The 13581-nt window shown below is 45.7% G+C and overlaps 1 protein-coding gene across 1 annotated transcript in view; it reads right to left on the bottom strand.

Moving 5' to 3' along the window:
- Positions 1 to 1072, bottom strand: part of LOC137340148 (pantothenate kinase 1) — an 83338-nt gene extending 82266 nt beyond the window's left edge. The window contains exon 1 of the mRNA XM_068002489.1: positions 726 to 1072. Within this exon, the coding sequence (XP_067858590.1) occupies positions 726 to 921 (196 nt within the window). The 5' untranslated portion in view covers positions 922 to 1072. The remainder of the gene's footprint in view (positions 1 to 725) is intronic.
- Positions 1073 to 13581: the final 12509 nt, after the last annotated feature.

Genomic DNA, 13581 nt, shown 5'->3' with positions numbered 1-13581 from the left:
CATCTCACTGCATCCTCAAACTGTACACATCTGTACAGCTACACACTTCTGCACCCAGTCCCCATCTCACTGCATCTTCAAACTGCACACATCTGCACCCAGTCCCCATCTCACGGCATCTTCAAACTGCACCACATCTGTACAGCTGCAAACATCTGCGCCCAGTCCCCATCTCACGGCATCTTCAAACTGTACACATCTGTACAGCTACACACATCTGCACCCAGTCCCCATCTCACTGCATCTTCAAACTGTACACATCTGTACAGCTACACACATCTGCACCCAGTCCCCATCTCACTGCATCTTCAAACTGTACACATCTGTACAGCTACACACTTCTGCACCCAGTCCCCATCTCACTGCATCTTCAAACTGTACACATCTGTACAGCTACACACATCTGCACCCAGTCCCCATCTCACTGCATCTTCAAACTGTACACATCTGTACAGCTACACACATCTGCACCCAGTCCCCATCTCACGGCATCTTCAAACTGCACACATCTGTACAGCTGCAAACATCTGCACCCAGTCCCCATCTCACTGCATCTTCAAACTGAACACATCAATACAGCTACACACATCTGTACCGTTATCTCGCACTACACACATCTGTGCAGCTGCACACACATCTGCAGCCAGTCTCCATCTCACGCTGCAGCCTCACACCGTACACAGCTGCACCCCTTGCCCACCGTTGCCCCTTTCCTGCCCACTTACGCGGTCTGTTTTTCCTGCCCGAATCCATCCTCCTCCGGATGCGGCATTTCTTGGCGGGGGAGCTGTGCTCCTGCTCCAGGCTGCGGCTGCTGCCGCCGGGCCCCGGGTGGAAGCCGTTCTGCAGCCCGTTGCCGCACGGCTCGGCTGGAGCCCCGTTGGCCGCAGGCCGGGGCTCGGCTCGGGCTTTCCTCTCCATCCACACCAGGCGGTGCGCCGATCTCTAGTCTCTCTCTCTCTCGCCGTGTGTCAGGGGCTCAGCGCCGGCTGCAGGCGGACGCTCGCGCTCCGAGGTCACTCACGGTCATTCTGCGGCTCCGCTTCACTCCCGCCTGACGTCACCCTCCAGCCGCGCCTGCGCCCTGACGCTTCCTCTCTGTGCCCCAGTCTGATACTGTGTGCTCACCCAACCTCTGCCTCTCCCACTTATCGCTGCACCCCCTGGAGAGTGCACTGGCGGAGCACTTGCACAATGTATCCTCCTCCTCCTCCTCCTCCTCCTACCACCCCCAGGTCCTCAGCCAGCTGCTCCCTCACCCTTGCTCCTCTCTTGTTACTTAGAGATTCCTTCTTTGCATTGACACCTGTCTCAGCCCATCTGCTGCTGAACCCTGACTATTCCACTGCTCTCCTGGCCTGCCTCCCATTCTCTACCCTCCCTCCCATCCTCTACCCTCCCTCCCATCCTCTACCCTCCCTCCCATTCTCTACCCTCCCTATCTCTGTATCCCCCACAACCCTCTGAGAACGCTGCATTCCTCCAATTCTGGCCTCTTGTGCATCCCCAATTTCCTTCCCCACCATTGGCGGCCATGCTTTTAGCTGTCTTGGCCCTAAGCTCTGGAATTCCTTCCCTAAACCGCTCCTCCTCTCTACCTCTCCTCCTTCAAGACGTTCCTTAAAACCTACCTCTTTGACCAAGCTTTTGGTCACCTGTCCTAATATCTCCTTATGTGCTCAGTGTCAAATTTTGACTGATAACGCTCCTGTGAAGCACCTTGGGACATCTTACTATGTTAAAGGCAAGTTGTTATTGCCACTGTAATATCGACAGTATCAATGGAGTGATGTGAGCAGCGGGCTGCATTGACACAGCAGGGTGTCCACTTTGGGAACCGCTACTCTGGTTTTTGAGTGACCTGCCTGGAAGTTTCTAAAATGTAAACCAGACTCCCAACAGATAGAAGTTGCAATGCTGTGGAGTAGGAGTAGGAGTGACAAAGCTCCATGAACACAGAGAGTGCTGCTTGCCAACCTCCAACACCACCAGCTGAGAAGGACAGTCACCTCTTTTCAATCGCTAGGAATTGAAAGGTAGCTAGCTATACAGCTAGAGTTTTTTTTAAACTCTGTTAAAAAGTAGCAATGTTCTAGGCATAAAACCATCTCTTCTAAATAACCTTACGTTTGCCATTCTGAATCTGCACCAATAACTTTTTATTGCTCATTTGGCACCAGCATTGCACTGACATCGAAGATGCATTATGAAAACCATATGAACATGTGTGGTCAGATCATCAGTATAGGGACCATATAAATAACTTGACAGGTAAATGCACTGCCAAGTTTGATATTGCATCAGAAGACAAGAAAAACTTTTGTTTCAATTCTTAGCCTTTGCCGAGTTAGCTGATCTGATCTGGCGCAGTGGTGGGGCGTTGTAATTGGCCTCAGTATCCCTGGGCTAAGGAGGGGAAGTGCAAGCCTGACTGCTAACCACTGCCTCCAGCTAGAAAGTTGGTGCATGTGTGGAAATCAGCCAGTACAGGATTGACAAATGTAAACAATCTACAACACCAAGTTATAGTCCAACAATTTTATTTGAAAATCACAAGCTTTCGGAGACTTCCTCCTTCGTCAGGTGAATGTGACATTCACCTGACGAAGGAGGAAGCCTCCGAAAGCTTGTGATTTTCAAATAAAATTGTTGGACTATAACTTGGTGTTGTAAGATTGTTTACATTTGTCAACCCCAGTCCATCACCGGCATCTCCACATCATCAGTACAGGATTGAGCACAGGTTTACAAATCCCCATTGTTTAAATACACAGGAGCTAATCTTACATTTGAAAAATAGTCACGTGGATGAGGTACTGAGAGACTGTAGATGCCTGCGGAACCCAATTTGAGATGGGCCAGTTCGAGTGGCACATCTACACTAAAATAATTATTCCCAGGTTACACCAGTATATACCAGGTTGGATGAATCAAACAATACATATTTTGCGGTACCCACTAGTCACATGCCCATATTCCATGGCCGCCCAGGCACATACCAGAGCTCTGGTCAAGCAGGCAGAGAGGCCAACGCCAGCAATCCTACGCATCACCGGGCGCAGGAGCAGCCCTAACAGGTTATCTGACCTGCTCACTCCGCGTGCCGGGTGACCAAAGGTGAGCATCGCAGAAGAAAAGTGTAATCAGAAATTGAAGAGCAGCCCTTTAAAACAATGAAAAAGAGGCTGCAATCTCGAGGACTGTAGAAGTTTACAAATTGTCAACTCGTCTGGTCCACAGGGAATGGGCACGCAGCCAGGACATTGGTTGAGTGGTTTACATAGTGATTCACAGCCTCTGTGCCATGCAGCACTCTCCACCCCACATCCCCAGTGGTTGTCCCTCTTAAGTCACACCCCCAATAGGAATCACTGCCTTCAGCAGAGAATGGGCGGAATTGTGTCAGGAAAAGTTACTACTTGGCTTTACCAGGTGAGGTATTCCTGGCTGGTAAGCCAGAAAAATGTGTGTACAAACCAGATAATGTAATTTGCAGATATATAATCGGGGCCATTTTCAACAGCCCTGAAAAACAGGAGGCCGACAGTTGAAAATCAAAAAGGGAAGCGGGGGGGGGGGGAGGCACCTCAGCCGTCCCAGTCATGCCCAAAGCCCCGCCTGATGCTATTTTCAGGCGGGCCTGTAAATTGGTGAGCAACACGTGCCCCCTATTTCAGGCGAGAATCTGCCTTAAATAAGCAAATCAGGGTCCTACACCAATTGTAGGACAGGTACAAATGGACAGAGCATGTGCATTAAAGGGACCACTGGAGGCCGCTCAAAAAACAGCTGAATAATTCTTCAATTTTTATTTCCGTAGGAGCGTGAGTGCTGGCTGGCTGACTGGCTGAGTCTGGGAGCCGGATGATTTGCTGCCCTCCCACAACTGGTTAGCTGCAGTAGCATTTAAAATGAGGCCTGAACCAAGCCCCCCCCCCCAATGCTGGCTTTGGGTGGGCATCGTGGCTGTTTTGGGCTGAAGTCGAAGGTTGCCTCCAGTGTGTCTTGTGCATGTGATTAGCTGAACGGTAATATAATATTGATAATATTGACAGCATCTTCTTTCAGTTACTCTCCTTATATAATGGTCCACACTGCCACTGAGACAACACAAGGAAATAAAAGACAGCAAAGTTCAGCAGTATGATATTGAGACCCTACATTATTCCATGCATGGCCACACACCTCATTAATGTGCATTGTGCATAATGTCAGTAAGATGCATCTCTATTAAAAACAGCATGGGCTGGTCAAAGCCAGTGGAATAACAATGCATCCTATAATAAATTGCCTTAGTGACTCATTTGGAAAACAAATTAATTGTGCATCATAATGTGTTTCACGTAGTGATTGATTTATAGCTGTTTTAGTAAAAAGCCATTTAGTTACTTATGTCAGCAGTATAATATCCTAGTATGTTGGTAGAAAATGCAAAATGCTGTCCAAATTGTTATGTAATTACTATGTATATGTATGAGGTAAATAGCTAAATCTAGGAAAACTCTAGTTAATTATAATCCAGAGTTAAGCTTCCTTTATTTATTAAGTGATTCCTGTTTCTCTGTGTGACAGTATAATTGCTTTATGTGGGTGTAATTATGATGTAAGATTTTTCCATGTGAGCTATTAATTAATAACGTTTTGCTTAAATACTAGCAAATTGCCGTCCTCCACCATTCATCCCAACTGACGCAGAGTTGCTGGATGCTTTGAAGTCGTAGTTGTGACGAAAGCCGAGTTTTTACTCTATGTCAAATCGGCAAAATTGCTAGGAGTAACTTTCAGCTTCAGCAGGGGTGGAAAACTGGCGGAATTGGATCAGCCGCCCATTATACACCCCATTCATTCTCCTTTCCATTTAAGTCAATGTTGAAAGTTACCACCCACTGTATTGTACGTATTTATATATAACTTTAGGTACAAAGGGAAAATGTGCTCAGAAATAACTCGAGATTAGATGGACGCTGTCTTTCCTTACTAACCCATAAAATGGAGACCAGACCCCAGCTATTTGCGATCTGTAGATGAGCCAAAATGTGGAAGCTTTGTCCTAAGATGCTGATCTAATTGTACCTGATCAAAGAATTAATAGCTTTGTGAAGTTTAAACAAGGTATAGACAGTTTGTCATCCAGTGATTCTAGGCAGATGGGGCATGATTTGTACTTGGAGCTGGGAAGAGAGCAGGTGAGTATATTTTCGCACAGGATACCTGGAAGTGAAGTGAGCACGTTGGAATCTGCGATCGAAGGACATTATTTTTGCTTCCTAGTTTCGCATCTCCAAGCTGCACAGCGGACATACTACGCAACTGCATGATGCAATCTGAAGTCCACTATTTAAAGGGACAATGCAAAAATGGATTTTGGAGGAAAAAGGAGAAAATAAAGCAGTGGATTCAAGGAGAGCAAAGGCAGCACCCAGGTTCACGGTTGCTTCACTTGAAGTAGAGCTGGGTGCAGTGAGAACCAGGAGGGAGGTAATTTACCCAAGTGATGGGAAGAAGAAACCTGGTTCTGCCAACAAGAAGGCGTGACTGAAGGTGGCAGAAGAGGTGAACAGCAGGAGCACGATGCCCAGGTCTTGGCTGCAGTGCAGGAAGCACTTTAATGACCTAACCAGGTCAGGAAAAGTGAGTACAGTTGCTGATTCACCCACATCTTTAGTGTACAACACCCCCCCCCCCCCACCTCACTCTGCCTTGGCAAGCCTTCTCCATCACATCACCCCTCACACCCACTTAAGTTTCAGCAGCACCATCCTTCACTTTCTATGCACTTGCTCACCTCCCCATTTATTCACCCAGCACTGCCGCTCACCCCAGTCCTGATGCAATGTGATGCGCCTGTCTGATAGTCATTTTCTGATGCATCTGTTTTATTGTTAGTCTCACCCAATGCACTGCATCCATCGGGTAAATACGGCACCTTCAGTCACTCACAGATCTGTTCTTTCGCCCCTTGTAGGAGAAGAGAGCGCAAAACGCAAGGGAGAGGGCGAGGACTGGAGGTGGCCCTCCACAAATAGTCCAGCTGACTGATGCAGAGGAGGAGGCCATGGAGATATGTGGAACAGCAACATCCCTATCTATCAGTGATGGAGAGACTGGGAACCCGCATATGCCTGGTGACAGAACTTAAACATTTTTCACACACTTGATTACTTTATTTCATCAATGACTTAACCAAGAGTAACCTGAGTATGGTGATTGGCACGATTGTTACTTTGCCATGACAAATTCATATTGTTTTCTGTTGTCTTCCAGTGCCTTCACGCATAGAAGAAGAATGTGGCGAGATGGATGACATCAGTTCCTCAGAGGACCTCATTCCTTCTGAGGGTGCACCGTCACAGGATATACAGCCTTGCACCAGCGCAAATACTAGCTCTTCTGTGGGTCCTGTTAGGCAGTTAGTTGGGTTGTCAGCTGGTGATTCACATTTCATAGGTGAGCATGAGCAGACACTGGTGGCAGGGGCAGCTGTGGAGAGTCCACGTCGGTGGGCGCACTCCTCTCCCAGCTCTGCTCAGCTGAACACAGATGCTGAACTCCGGGAGCCATTGTTGAGAATGAGAATGATTGAGGTACAGCTGCAACTTTGCAAGGTACTGGAAAATGTGTCATGTACACTGTCCACAATAACGGAGAGAATGGAGGAGTTCAACCCCAACATTAGTGGATTGATGTCGCAGGTAATTGCAAGGATGTCAAATTCAAGCATGGCTCTCAAATTAGTCTATGCAGGAGATGTCTGCCACCTTCAACAGGATGACAGATACCTTATCCGTGGCCGTACAATGTGTCACAGATGTGCACCAAGCTGCTGTTCAGCAGAGTGGTGGGATTGATGTGGCGCTGGCACGGGAGAGGGATGATGGCGAAAGGGGACATGGAAGTGGGAACTCCACTCAAGCTCCCACGCCTCACCCGTTGCTGCCTCCCTCCCACCCACCCCCCTCAACCTGTACCCGAAATGCTGCCTCCTCTCCCAATAGCTGAATCTGCACCCTGCACAGGTGCAGGCCGGCCATTCTTTGGCCGGGCCCTCACGGGTTTCAAAACCCAGAGGCCGTAGGCCAAAAGCATCTTAGCACCACTTCCACACCTTGGCCATATCCCAAGTGCCAACTCGCCCTTTCATTTGCTTCATGATGAATGCTAATACATGATGGGACCCATTGTGCGGATGTGCAATGGGTGTATGCGAAGTTGAAGGACTGCTTTGTGCAAAGGGGAAGGGGAAGTGGGGGGTGTTGGTGATGGTGGTGGTTGAGCCAGCTAGCCTGAATATCTCAATGTCTCTCTTTTGCCCGTTATTAAGAGAACCTGTGAGAGATGAGGGCATCCCTGGCATCCCGGGCAGCAATGTGCATGGCTGGTTTGGCGATGGATACACAGTTTGAGCTGCTAGATCTGTTCTGAATCTATCCCATTTAGCACAGTGGTTTTGCCACACAACACGATGGATGGTGTCGTCAGTGTGAAGACAGGTTTTCGTCTCCACAAGGACTGTGCGGTGGTCACTCCTACCAATATTGTAATGGACAGATGCATCTGCGACAGGTAGATTGGTGAGGACAAGGTCAAGTAGGTTTTCCCCTCGTGTTGGTTCTCTCACCACCTGCCGCAAGCCCAATCTGGCAGCTATGTCCTTCAGGGGAGACTTGGCCATCTCGGTCTGTAGTGGTGCTATCGAGCCACTCTTGGTGATGGACATTGAAGTCCCCCACCCAGAGTACATTCTGTGCACTTGCTACCCTCAGTGCTTCCTCCAAGTGGTGCTCAACAGCTGAGGGAGGGCAGTAGATAGTAATCAGCAGGAGGTTTCCTTGCCCATGTTTGACCTGATGCCATGAGACTTCAGGGGTCTAGAGTCAACGTTGAGGACTTCCACGGCCACTCCCTCCTGACTGTATATCACTGTACCACCACCTCTGGTGGGACAGGACATACCCAGGGATAGTAATGGAGGAGTCTGGAACATTGGCTGAGAGGTATGATTCTGTGAGTATGGCTATGTCTTGCTGTTGCTTGACTAGTCTGTGGGACAGCTCTCCCAATTTTGGCACAAGTCCCCAGACGTTAATAAGGAGGACTTTGCAGGGTCGACTGGGCTTGGTTTGCCTTTGTCGTGTCCGGTGCCTAGTGGTCCGATGCCGGGTGGTCTGTCCAGTTTTATTCTTATTATGACTTTTTGTAGCGGGATTGTACAACTGAGTGGTTGCTCGGCCATTTCAGAGGGCAGTTAAGAATCAACGACATTGCTGTGGGTCTGGAGTCACAGATAGGACAGGTTTCCTTCCCTAATGGACATTAGTGAACCAGATGGATTTTTATGACAATCCGGTAGTTTCATGGTCATCACTACTGATACTAGCTTTTTATTCCAGATTTTATTTAATTAACTGAATTTAAATTCCTCAGACTCATGTCTCCGGATTATTAGTACAGGCCTCTAGAGTACTAGTCCAGTAACATAACCACTATACTACTGTAGCCACTTAATTAAGGGATAATTGTTCGTCCTGTAACATATTATCCCACTCATGGTATGCATAAAGTATAAGATGGTTGATAGGAGACTTGGTTTGCTTGTACCTTTTTCTGTGAAAACAAGCCTAAAGTATTGGGAGAAAGGTTTAATTGTGACAATAGCTACTGTGACTCTGAAGTAGCAATTCTAAATCAGGTCTTTCTGTACAAGCTTTGGAGAATAATCAATAGCAGGGAGTAAATACATGAAGCAAGTGAATCACTCTCTTACGGATAAGATTCCTAAATTGGTATAAGTAGATTTGGAAATGTGTCAATCCTAAATTCTGTTGGCTGCCTTCCTGGATTCTCACTACAGTGAGAAATTTAATTCTTGAACACAATAAAGGCATAAAAATTATAACATTTATAAATAAATGATTAACTGTACCTATACAATTGCATTTTGTGTGTTTAAAATGTTTCTAATAAAGTTTTCCAACAGAAGCTTGTGCCTTTCTTAAAAGCCTAGGCCTTCAGTTCATGGTGCTCCTGAGAGTTTACTGTCAGGTGTAGGAATACAGTGACAGACTACAACTCCCGGTATGCATCTGTGCCTACAACTACAACTTCCAGAATTTTTTTCACAATGGACAGGTAGACAGACAATTCACAGAGAAATCCAGAGTTTGCTGTTTGTAGGCCCTGCCTCGTCTTCTGTTCCTGTCATCAATGGAAAATTACAAGCGGCTAAAACCCCCAGAGAAACTATTTTTAGAAACAGTTACAATAACCAATTTTTATTGTATAGAACTTCTGAACAAGGCAAAGCATGAACTCTTCAACTTTTTCTGAGGTAATTTTGCTGATAAAGCAATGAAAGTTATTGTACTCAAGGGCTTGTTTATTTAACAAATATTCTACCTGTGACAAATGGAGTTTGCAATTTGAAATTTTGCAATGCTTAATTTTTATTTGTTTTATATTGGGCCAGCAATCACTCCCAAAATAACAGAGGAGCTCAACAACGTTCTCAGTTTTTAATGGTGAATTGAAGGAGCAAGTTCTTGCGTTTGCACATGCGCAGTAAAACGCGGAAATCGTGAACTTGCTCCTAGTGGTTTGCCTGCAATATGACAGCTTCGAATTAAAGGGCCATCGCACGCAATCAGAGAAATCATTGAAAAAGCGCCAACTTGCTTACCTGCCCAGCTGGAAAATAACTAATTACGTCACCAAACAAGTGTGCTTAAAAATACCAGGTCTAAACTAAGTTTTAAAAGCGCGGTTATTCTTCTATGAGTGCCAAACAACTAAAAATTAACTTTTAAAAATGTGGAGTCTCATATTTCTCCCTACTATAATAGTTTTTGATCAATAATAAAAAAAAATTAAATTAAAGTTTTCTTTGACTTTTCCCGTCTTTCTCTTTAATTTAACTCAATAATTTCTTTGGCTTTTTATTTAAAAAAATTAAAATTTTTATTTACATTAACATCCAGAATACAAACTTTAAATGAATGAAGTCTGCTTGCCTGCTTGAGCAATGCAGTCTGAATCTGTGGGCGTGACTTCTCTTCCTGACAGATTTTGTGGGCGTGTCTTCTCCTCACAGATGTTTCCAGCCACGTGGCAACTCACGCTGCTCAGAGGCTGGGTTGAAAGAGCACATTTTGTTTAAAGTTCAAATTCAAGCAATTCCACACCACAGAGCCCGCAGTAAGTATTTTCGTTAATTAAATTTGCAGGAACTAAGATTGTTTAACTATTAGATTGTTTTAAGGTATTGGATTATTTTATGCTTCCCTAAGATCTATCTTTAAAAGTGATAGAGTATCACAGTATACCCCTTGGGTGACCAGTCTTCTGGAGTGTACGATCCAGAAACTGCTCATCCTGTCTGACGCTGTGGAGTGTGGTCAATTGCTGCTCCAGAGATTCAATTTTCTGACACTTATTGCAAATGTCGTGCACTGGATGCAGCGATGAAGGTGTTTCCATGGTGAATAATGCATTACTGACCTACTTGATGGATCTGTGCACTATGGATTGACTGCTGTTACAGATGCCCTCTAAGGTAGCTTGGAAATTGTCAGACACATAAAAGTTCAGGGCTATGATGTCATTTATTGTCAGTGCCACTTCTGTGGTAGAGCTTGTCTTCAGGTCACATTCCAGCAGATGGCACAACTCAATCACGGCCTCTCTGATGACACAGAGCCTGCGAAGACAGTTATTCTTGTGCATTCTGAGGTAAGTGTGCCTTGGTCTGTACATGTCACTAAAAGAGAAAGAAAGAACTTGCATTTATATAACACCTTTCACAATCTCAGGACATCCCAAAGCTGTTTACAGCCAATGAAGCACTTTTGAAGTGTAGTCACTGTTGTAATGTGCCTGCTACAGTACTGAAATGGCCCTATCAAAGTCACAAATGACATCCTATGTGACTGTGACCATGGTAAACTATCCCTCCTCATCCTTCTCGATCTGTCAGCAGCCTTTGACATGGTTGACCACACCATCCTCCTCCAACACCTCTCCTCCATCGTCCAGCTGGGTGGAACTGTGCTCGTCTGGTTCCATTCTTATCTATCCAGCCGTAGCCAGAGAATCACCTGCAATGGCTTCTCTTCCTGCTCCCATACTGTTACCTCTGGAGTCCCCCAGGATCTATTCTTGGCCCCCTCCTATTCCTCATCTACATGCTGCCCTTCGGCGACATCATCCGAAAACATGTCAGGTTCCACATGTACGCTGATGACACCTAGCTCTACCCCTCCACTGTCTCTGATTTGTCACACTGCTTGTCTGGGAGCAAAGATTTCCTTCAACTAAATATTGGGAAGACCGTAGCCATTGTCTTCAGTCCCCACCACAAACTCCGTTCCCTAGCCACCGACTCCATCCCTCTCCCCGGCCGCTGTCTGAGGCTGAACCAAACTGTTTGCAACCTATTTGCATCCTATTTGACCCTGAGATGAGCTTCCAACCACATATCCACTCCATCACCAAGACCACCCACTTGCACCTCCGTAACATCACCCGTCTCCGCCCCGTCTCAGCTCGTCTGCTGCTGAAACCCTTATCCATGCTTTTGTTACCTCTAGACGTGACTATTCCAATGCTCTCCTGGCTGGCCTCCCATCTTCCACCCTCCATACTCTTGAGCTCATCCAAAACTCTGCTGTCTGTATTCTAACTCGCACCAAGTCTCGTTCACCCATCACCCTTGTGCTCGCTGGCCTACATTGGCTCCCAGTCCGGAACGCCTTGATTTTAAAATTCTCATCCTTGTTTTCCAATCCCTCCATGGCCTTGCCCCTCATATGTCTGTAACCTCCTCCAGCCCTACAACCCTCCGAGATCTCTGCGCTCCTCCAATTCTTGCCTCTAATGCAACCCCGATTTTAATTGCTCAACCATTGGCGGCTGTGCCTTCAGCTGCCTGAGCCCTAAGTTCCCTCCCTAAACCTCTCCGCCTCTCTACCTCTCTCCCCTGCTTAACACACACCTTAAAACCTACCTCTTTGACCGAGCTTTTGATCAGCTGTCCTAATATCTCATTATGTGGCTCGGTGTCAAATTTTGCCTGAAAATCGCTCCAGTGAAGCACCTTGGGACATTATAGAACATTAAAGGCGCTATATAAATGCAAGTTGTTGTTGTTGTTATATTGTAGGAAATGTGGCAGCCAATTTGTGCACAGCAAGTTTCTACAACAGCAATGAGATAGTGACCAGATAATCTGCTTTTAGTGGTGTTAGTTGAGGGATAAATATTGGCCAGGACACCAGGGAGAAATCTCCTGCTCTTCTTCAAAATAGTGCCATGAGATCATTTATGTCCTCCTGAGAGGGCAGAAGGGGCCTTGCTTTAACATCTCATCCGAAAGACGGCACCTCCAATAATGCAGCACTTCCCAGAAGCCTCTGACTCAGAAGCAAGAGGTGCTACCAACTGAGCCACAGCTAACACTATGTAGCTAAGGGTAGCCCCCCATGTCGTGCAAGTGTACCTGCCTTAATATCCTTCTTTCATCCTCTTCTTCCTCCACCCTAACATTCAACCACAAAGAAAGACCTCTAGAAATTTCCATATTTAGTATTTAGATTGTAGCGATCAAAAATACAGCTTTAAGAGCTCACTTCCTGAATGACCAGAACATCATTAGTCTTTACCGCCTATTTTACACTAATGAGCTGAGTGCACAGTGCACATTGAGAAGATTAGGAAATTCCATGAGCAGTCATTACTAATGAATGAACTTTAACAGTTAAAGAAAGCTCATCAAGCGAGACTACTTTAGGCTATCCTAAACTCCCGCACAACGTGATTGGAGTAGGGATTTGGCAAAATGGATCCCTGCTTGACCTTTTGGCCTCCACAAGCCCAAATCATTACTGGTGGGAATGATCCCACCAGTCGGAAAATATTTCTGGTCATTAATCCTATTCAAAGATTAGACTTTCTAAATGCCATCTACTAAATTATTAAGCCATACAAATCGATTCATTTTAATTTTGCATAAAATGAAAATTCTTTTTAGATATGAAAATCAGAACGTATGGGTATTTTTGTGAGTAGCTTGGATTTTTTTTTGGCAGGAATCAGTAACCTTTGTCGAATGTAATATTTATCCCAAGGTCTTTTGGTTTGATTTTTGGTCTATTAATCCAATGAAACACTGGATAACTATGTGCTGATTTTGCAGTCAGTTGACCATCTATCCTTGATTCAGGATTATTTGTCCTCACTCTTTTGTAATTGGTTCTTACTCCCCGCTGTGCTATTTTTGCAAAATTCCAGCATTTCATTAAAAAATAAATATGTATCATGATTCGGGTCCAGAGAAATATTTATTCTTAACTAGTGCATATTCTATTCCTTTCCATTCCCTTTCAATCATCAGATGGATCTTCATGAATTATAGTGTTGCATCATTCTGTGAACAGGGGTTCAAATAGCCTGGGGCAAGCCATTCTGGATTTTGTCCCACTGGGTACTTGCATTAAGTAAATGTAGTGACTTTGCACCACCGGCAGGAAACCTCATTTGACAGGAGAATGGGCAGAAATACAGCGATAACATATAGCTCAGATTATCCGA

This window comes from Heptranchias perlo, chromosome 21, assembly GCF_035084215.1.
Source record: "Heptranchias perlo isolate sHepPer1 chromosome 21, sHepPer1.hap1, whole genome shotgun sequence".
In the NCBI taxonomy this organism is placed as follows: Eukaryota; Metazoa; Chordata; class Chondrichthyes; order Hexanchiformes; family Hexanchidae; genus Heptranchias; species Heptranchias perlo.
The sequence above is the reverse complement of the archived record's forward strand: the minus strand, read 5'-3'. Positions and strand labels throughout refer to the sequence as shown.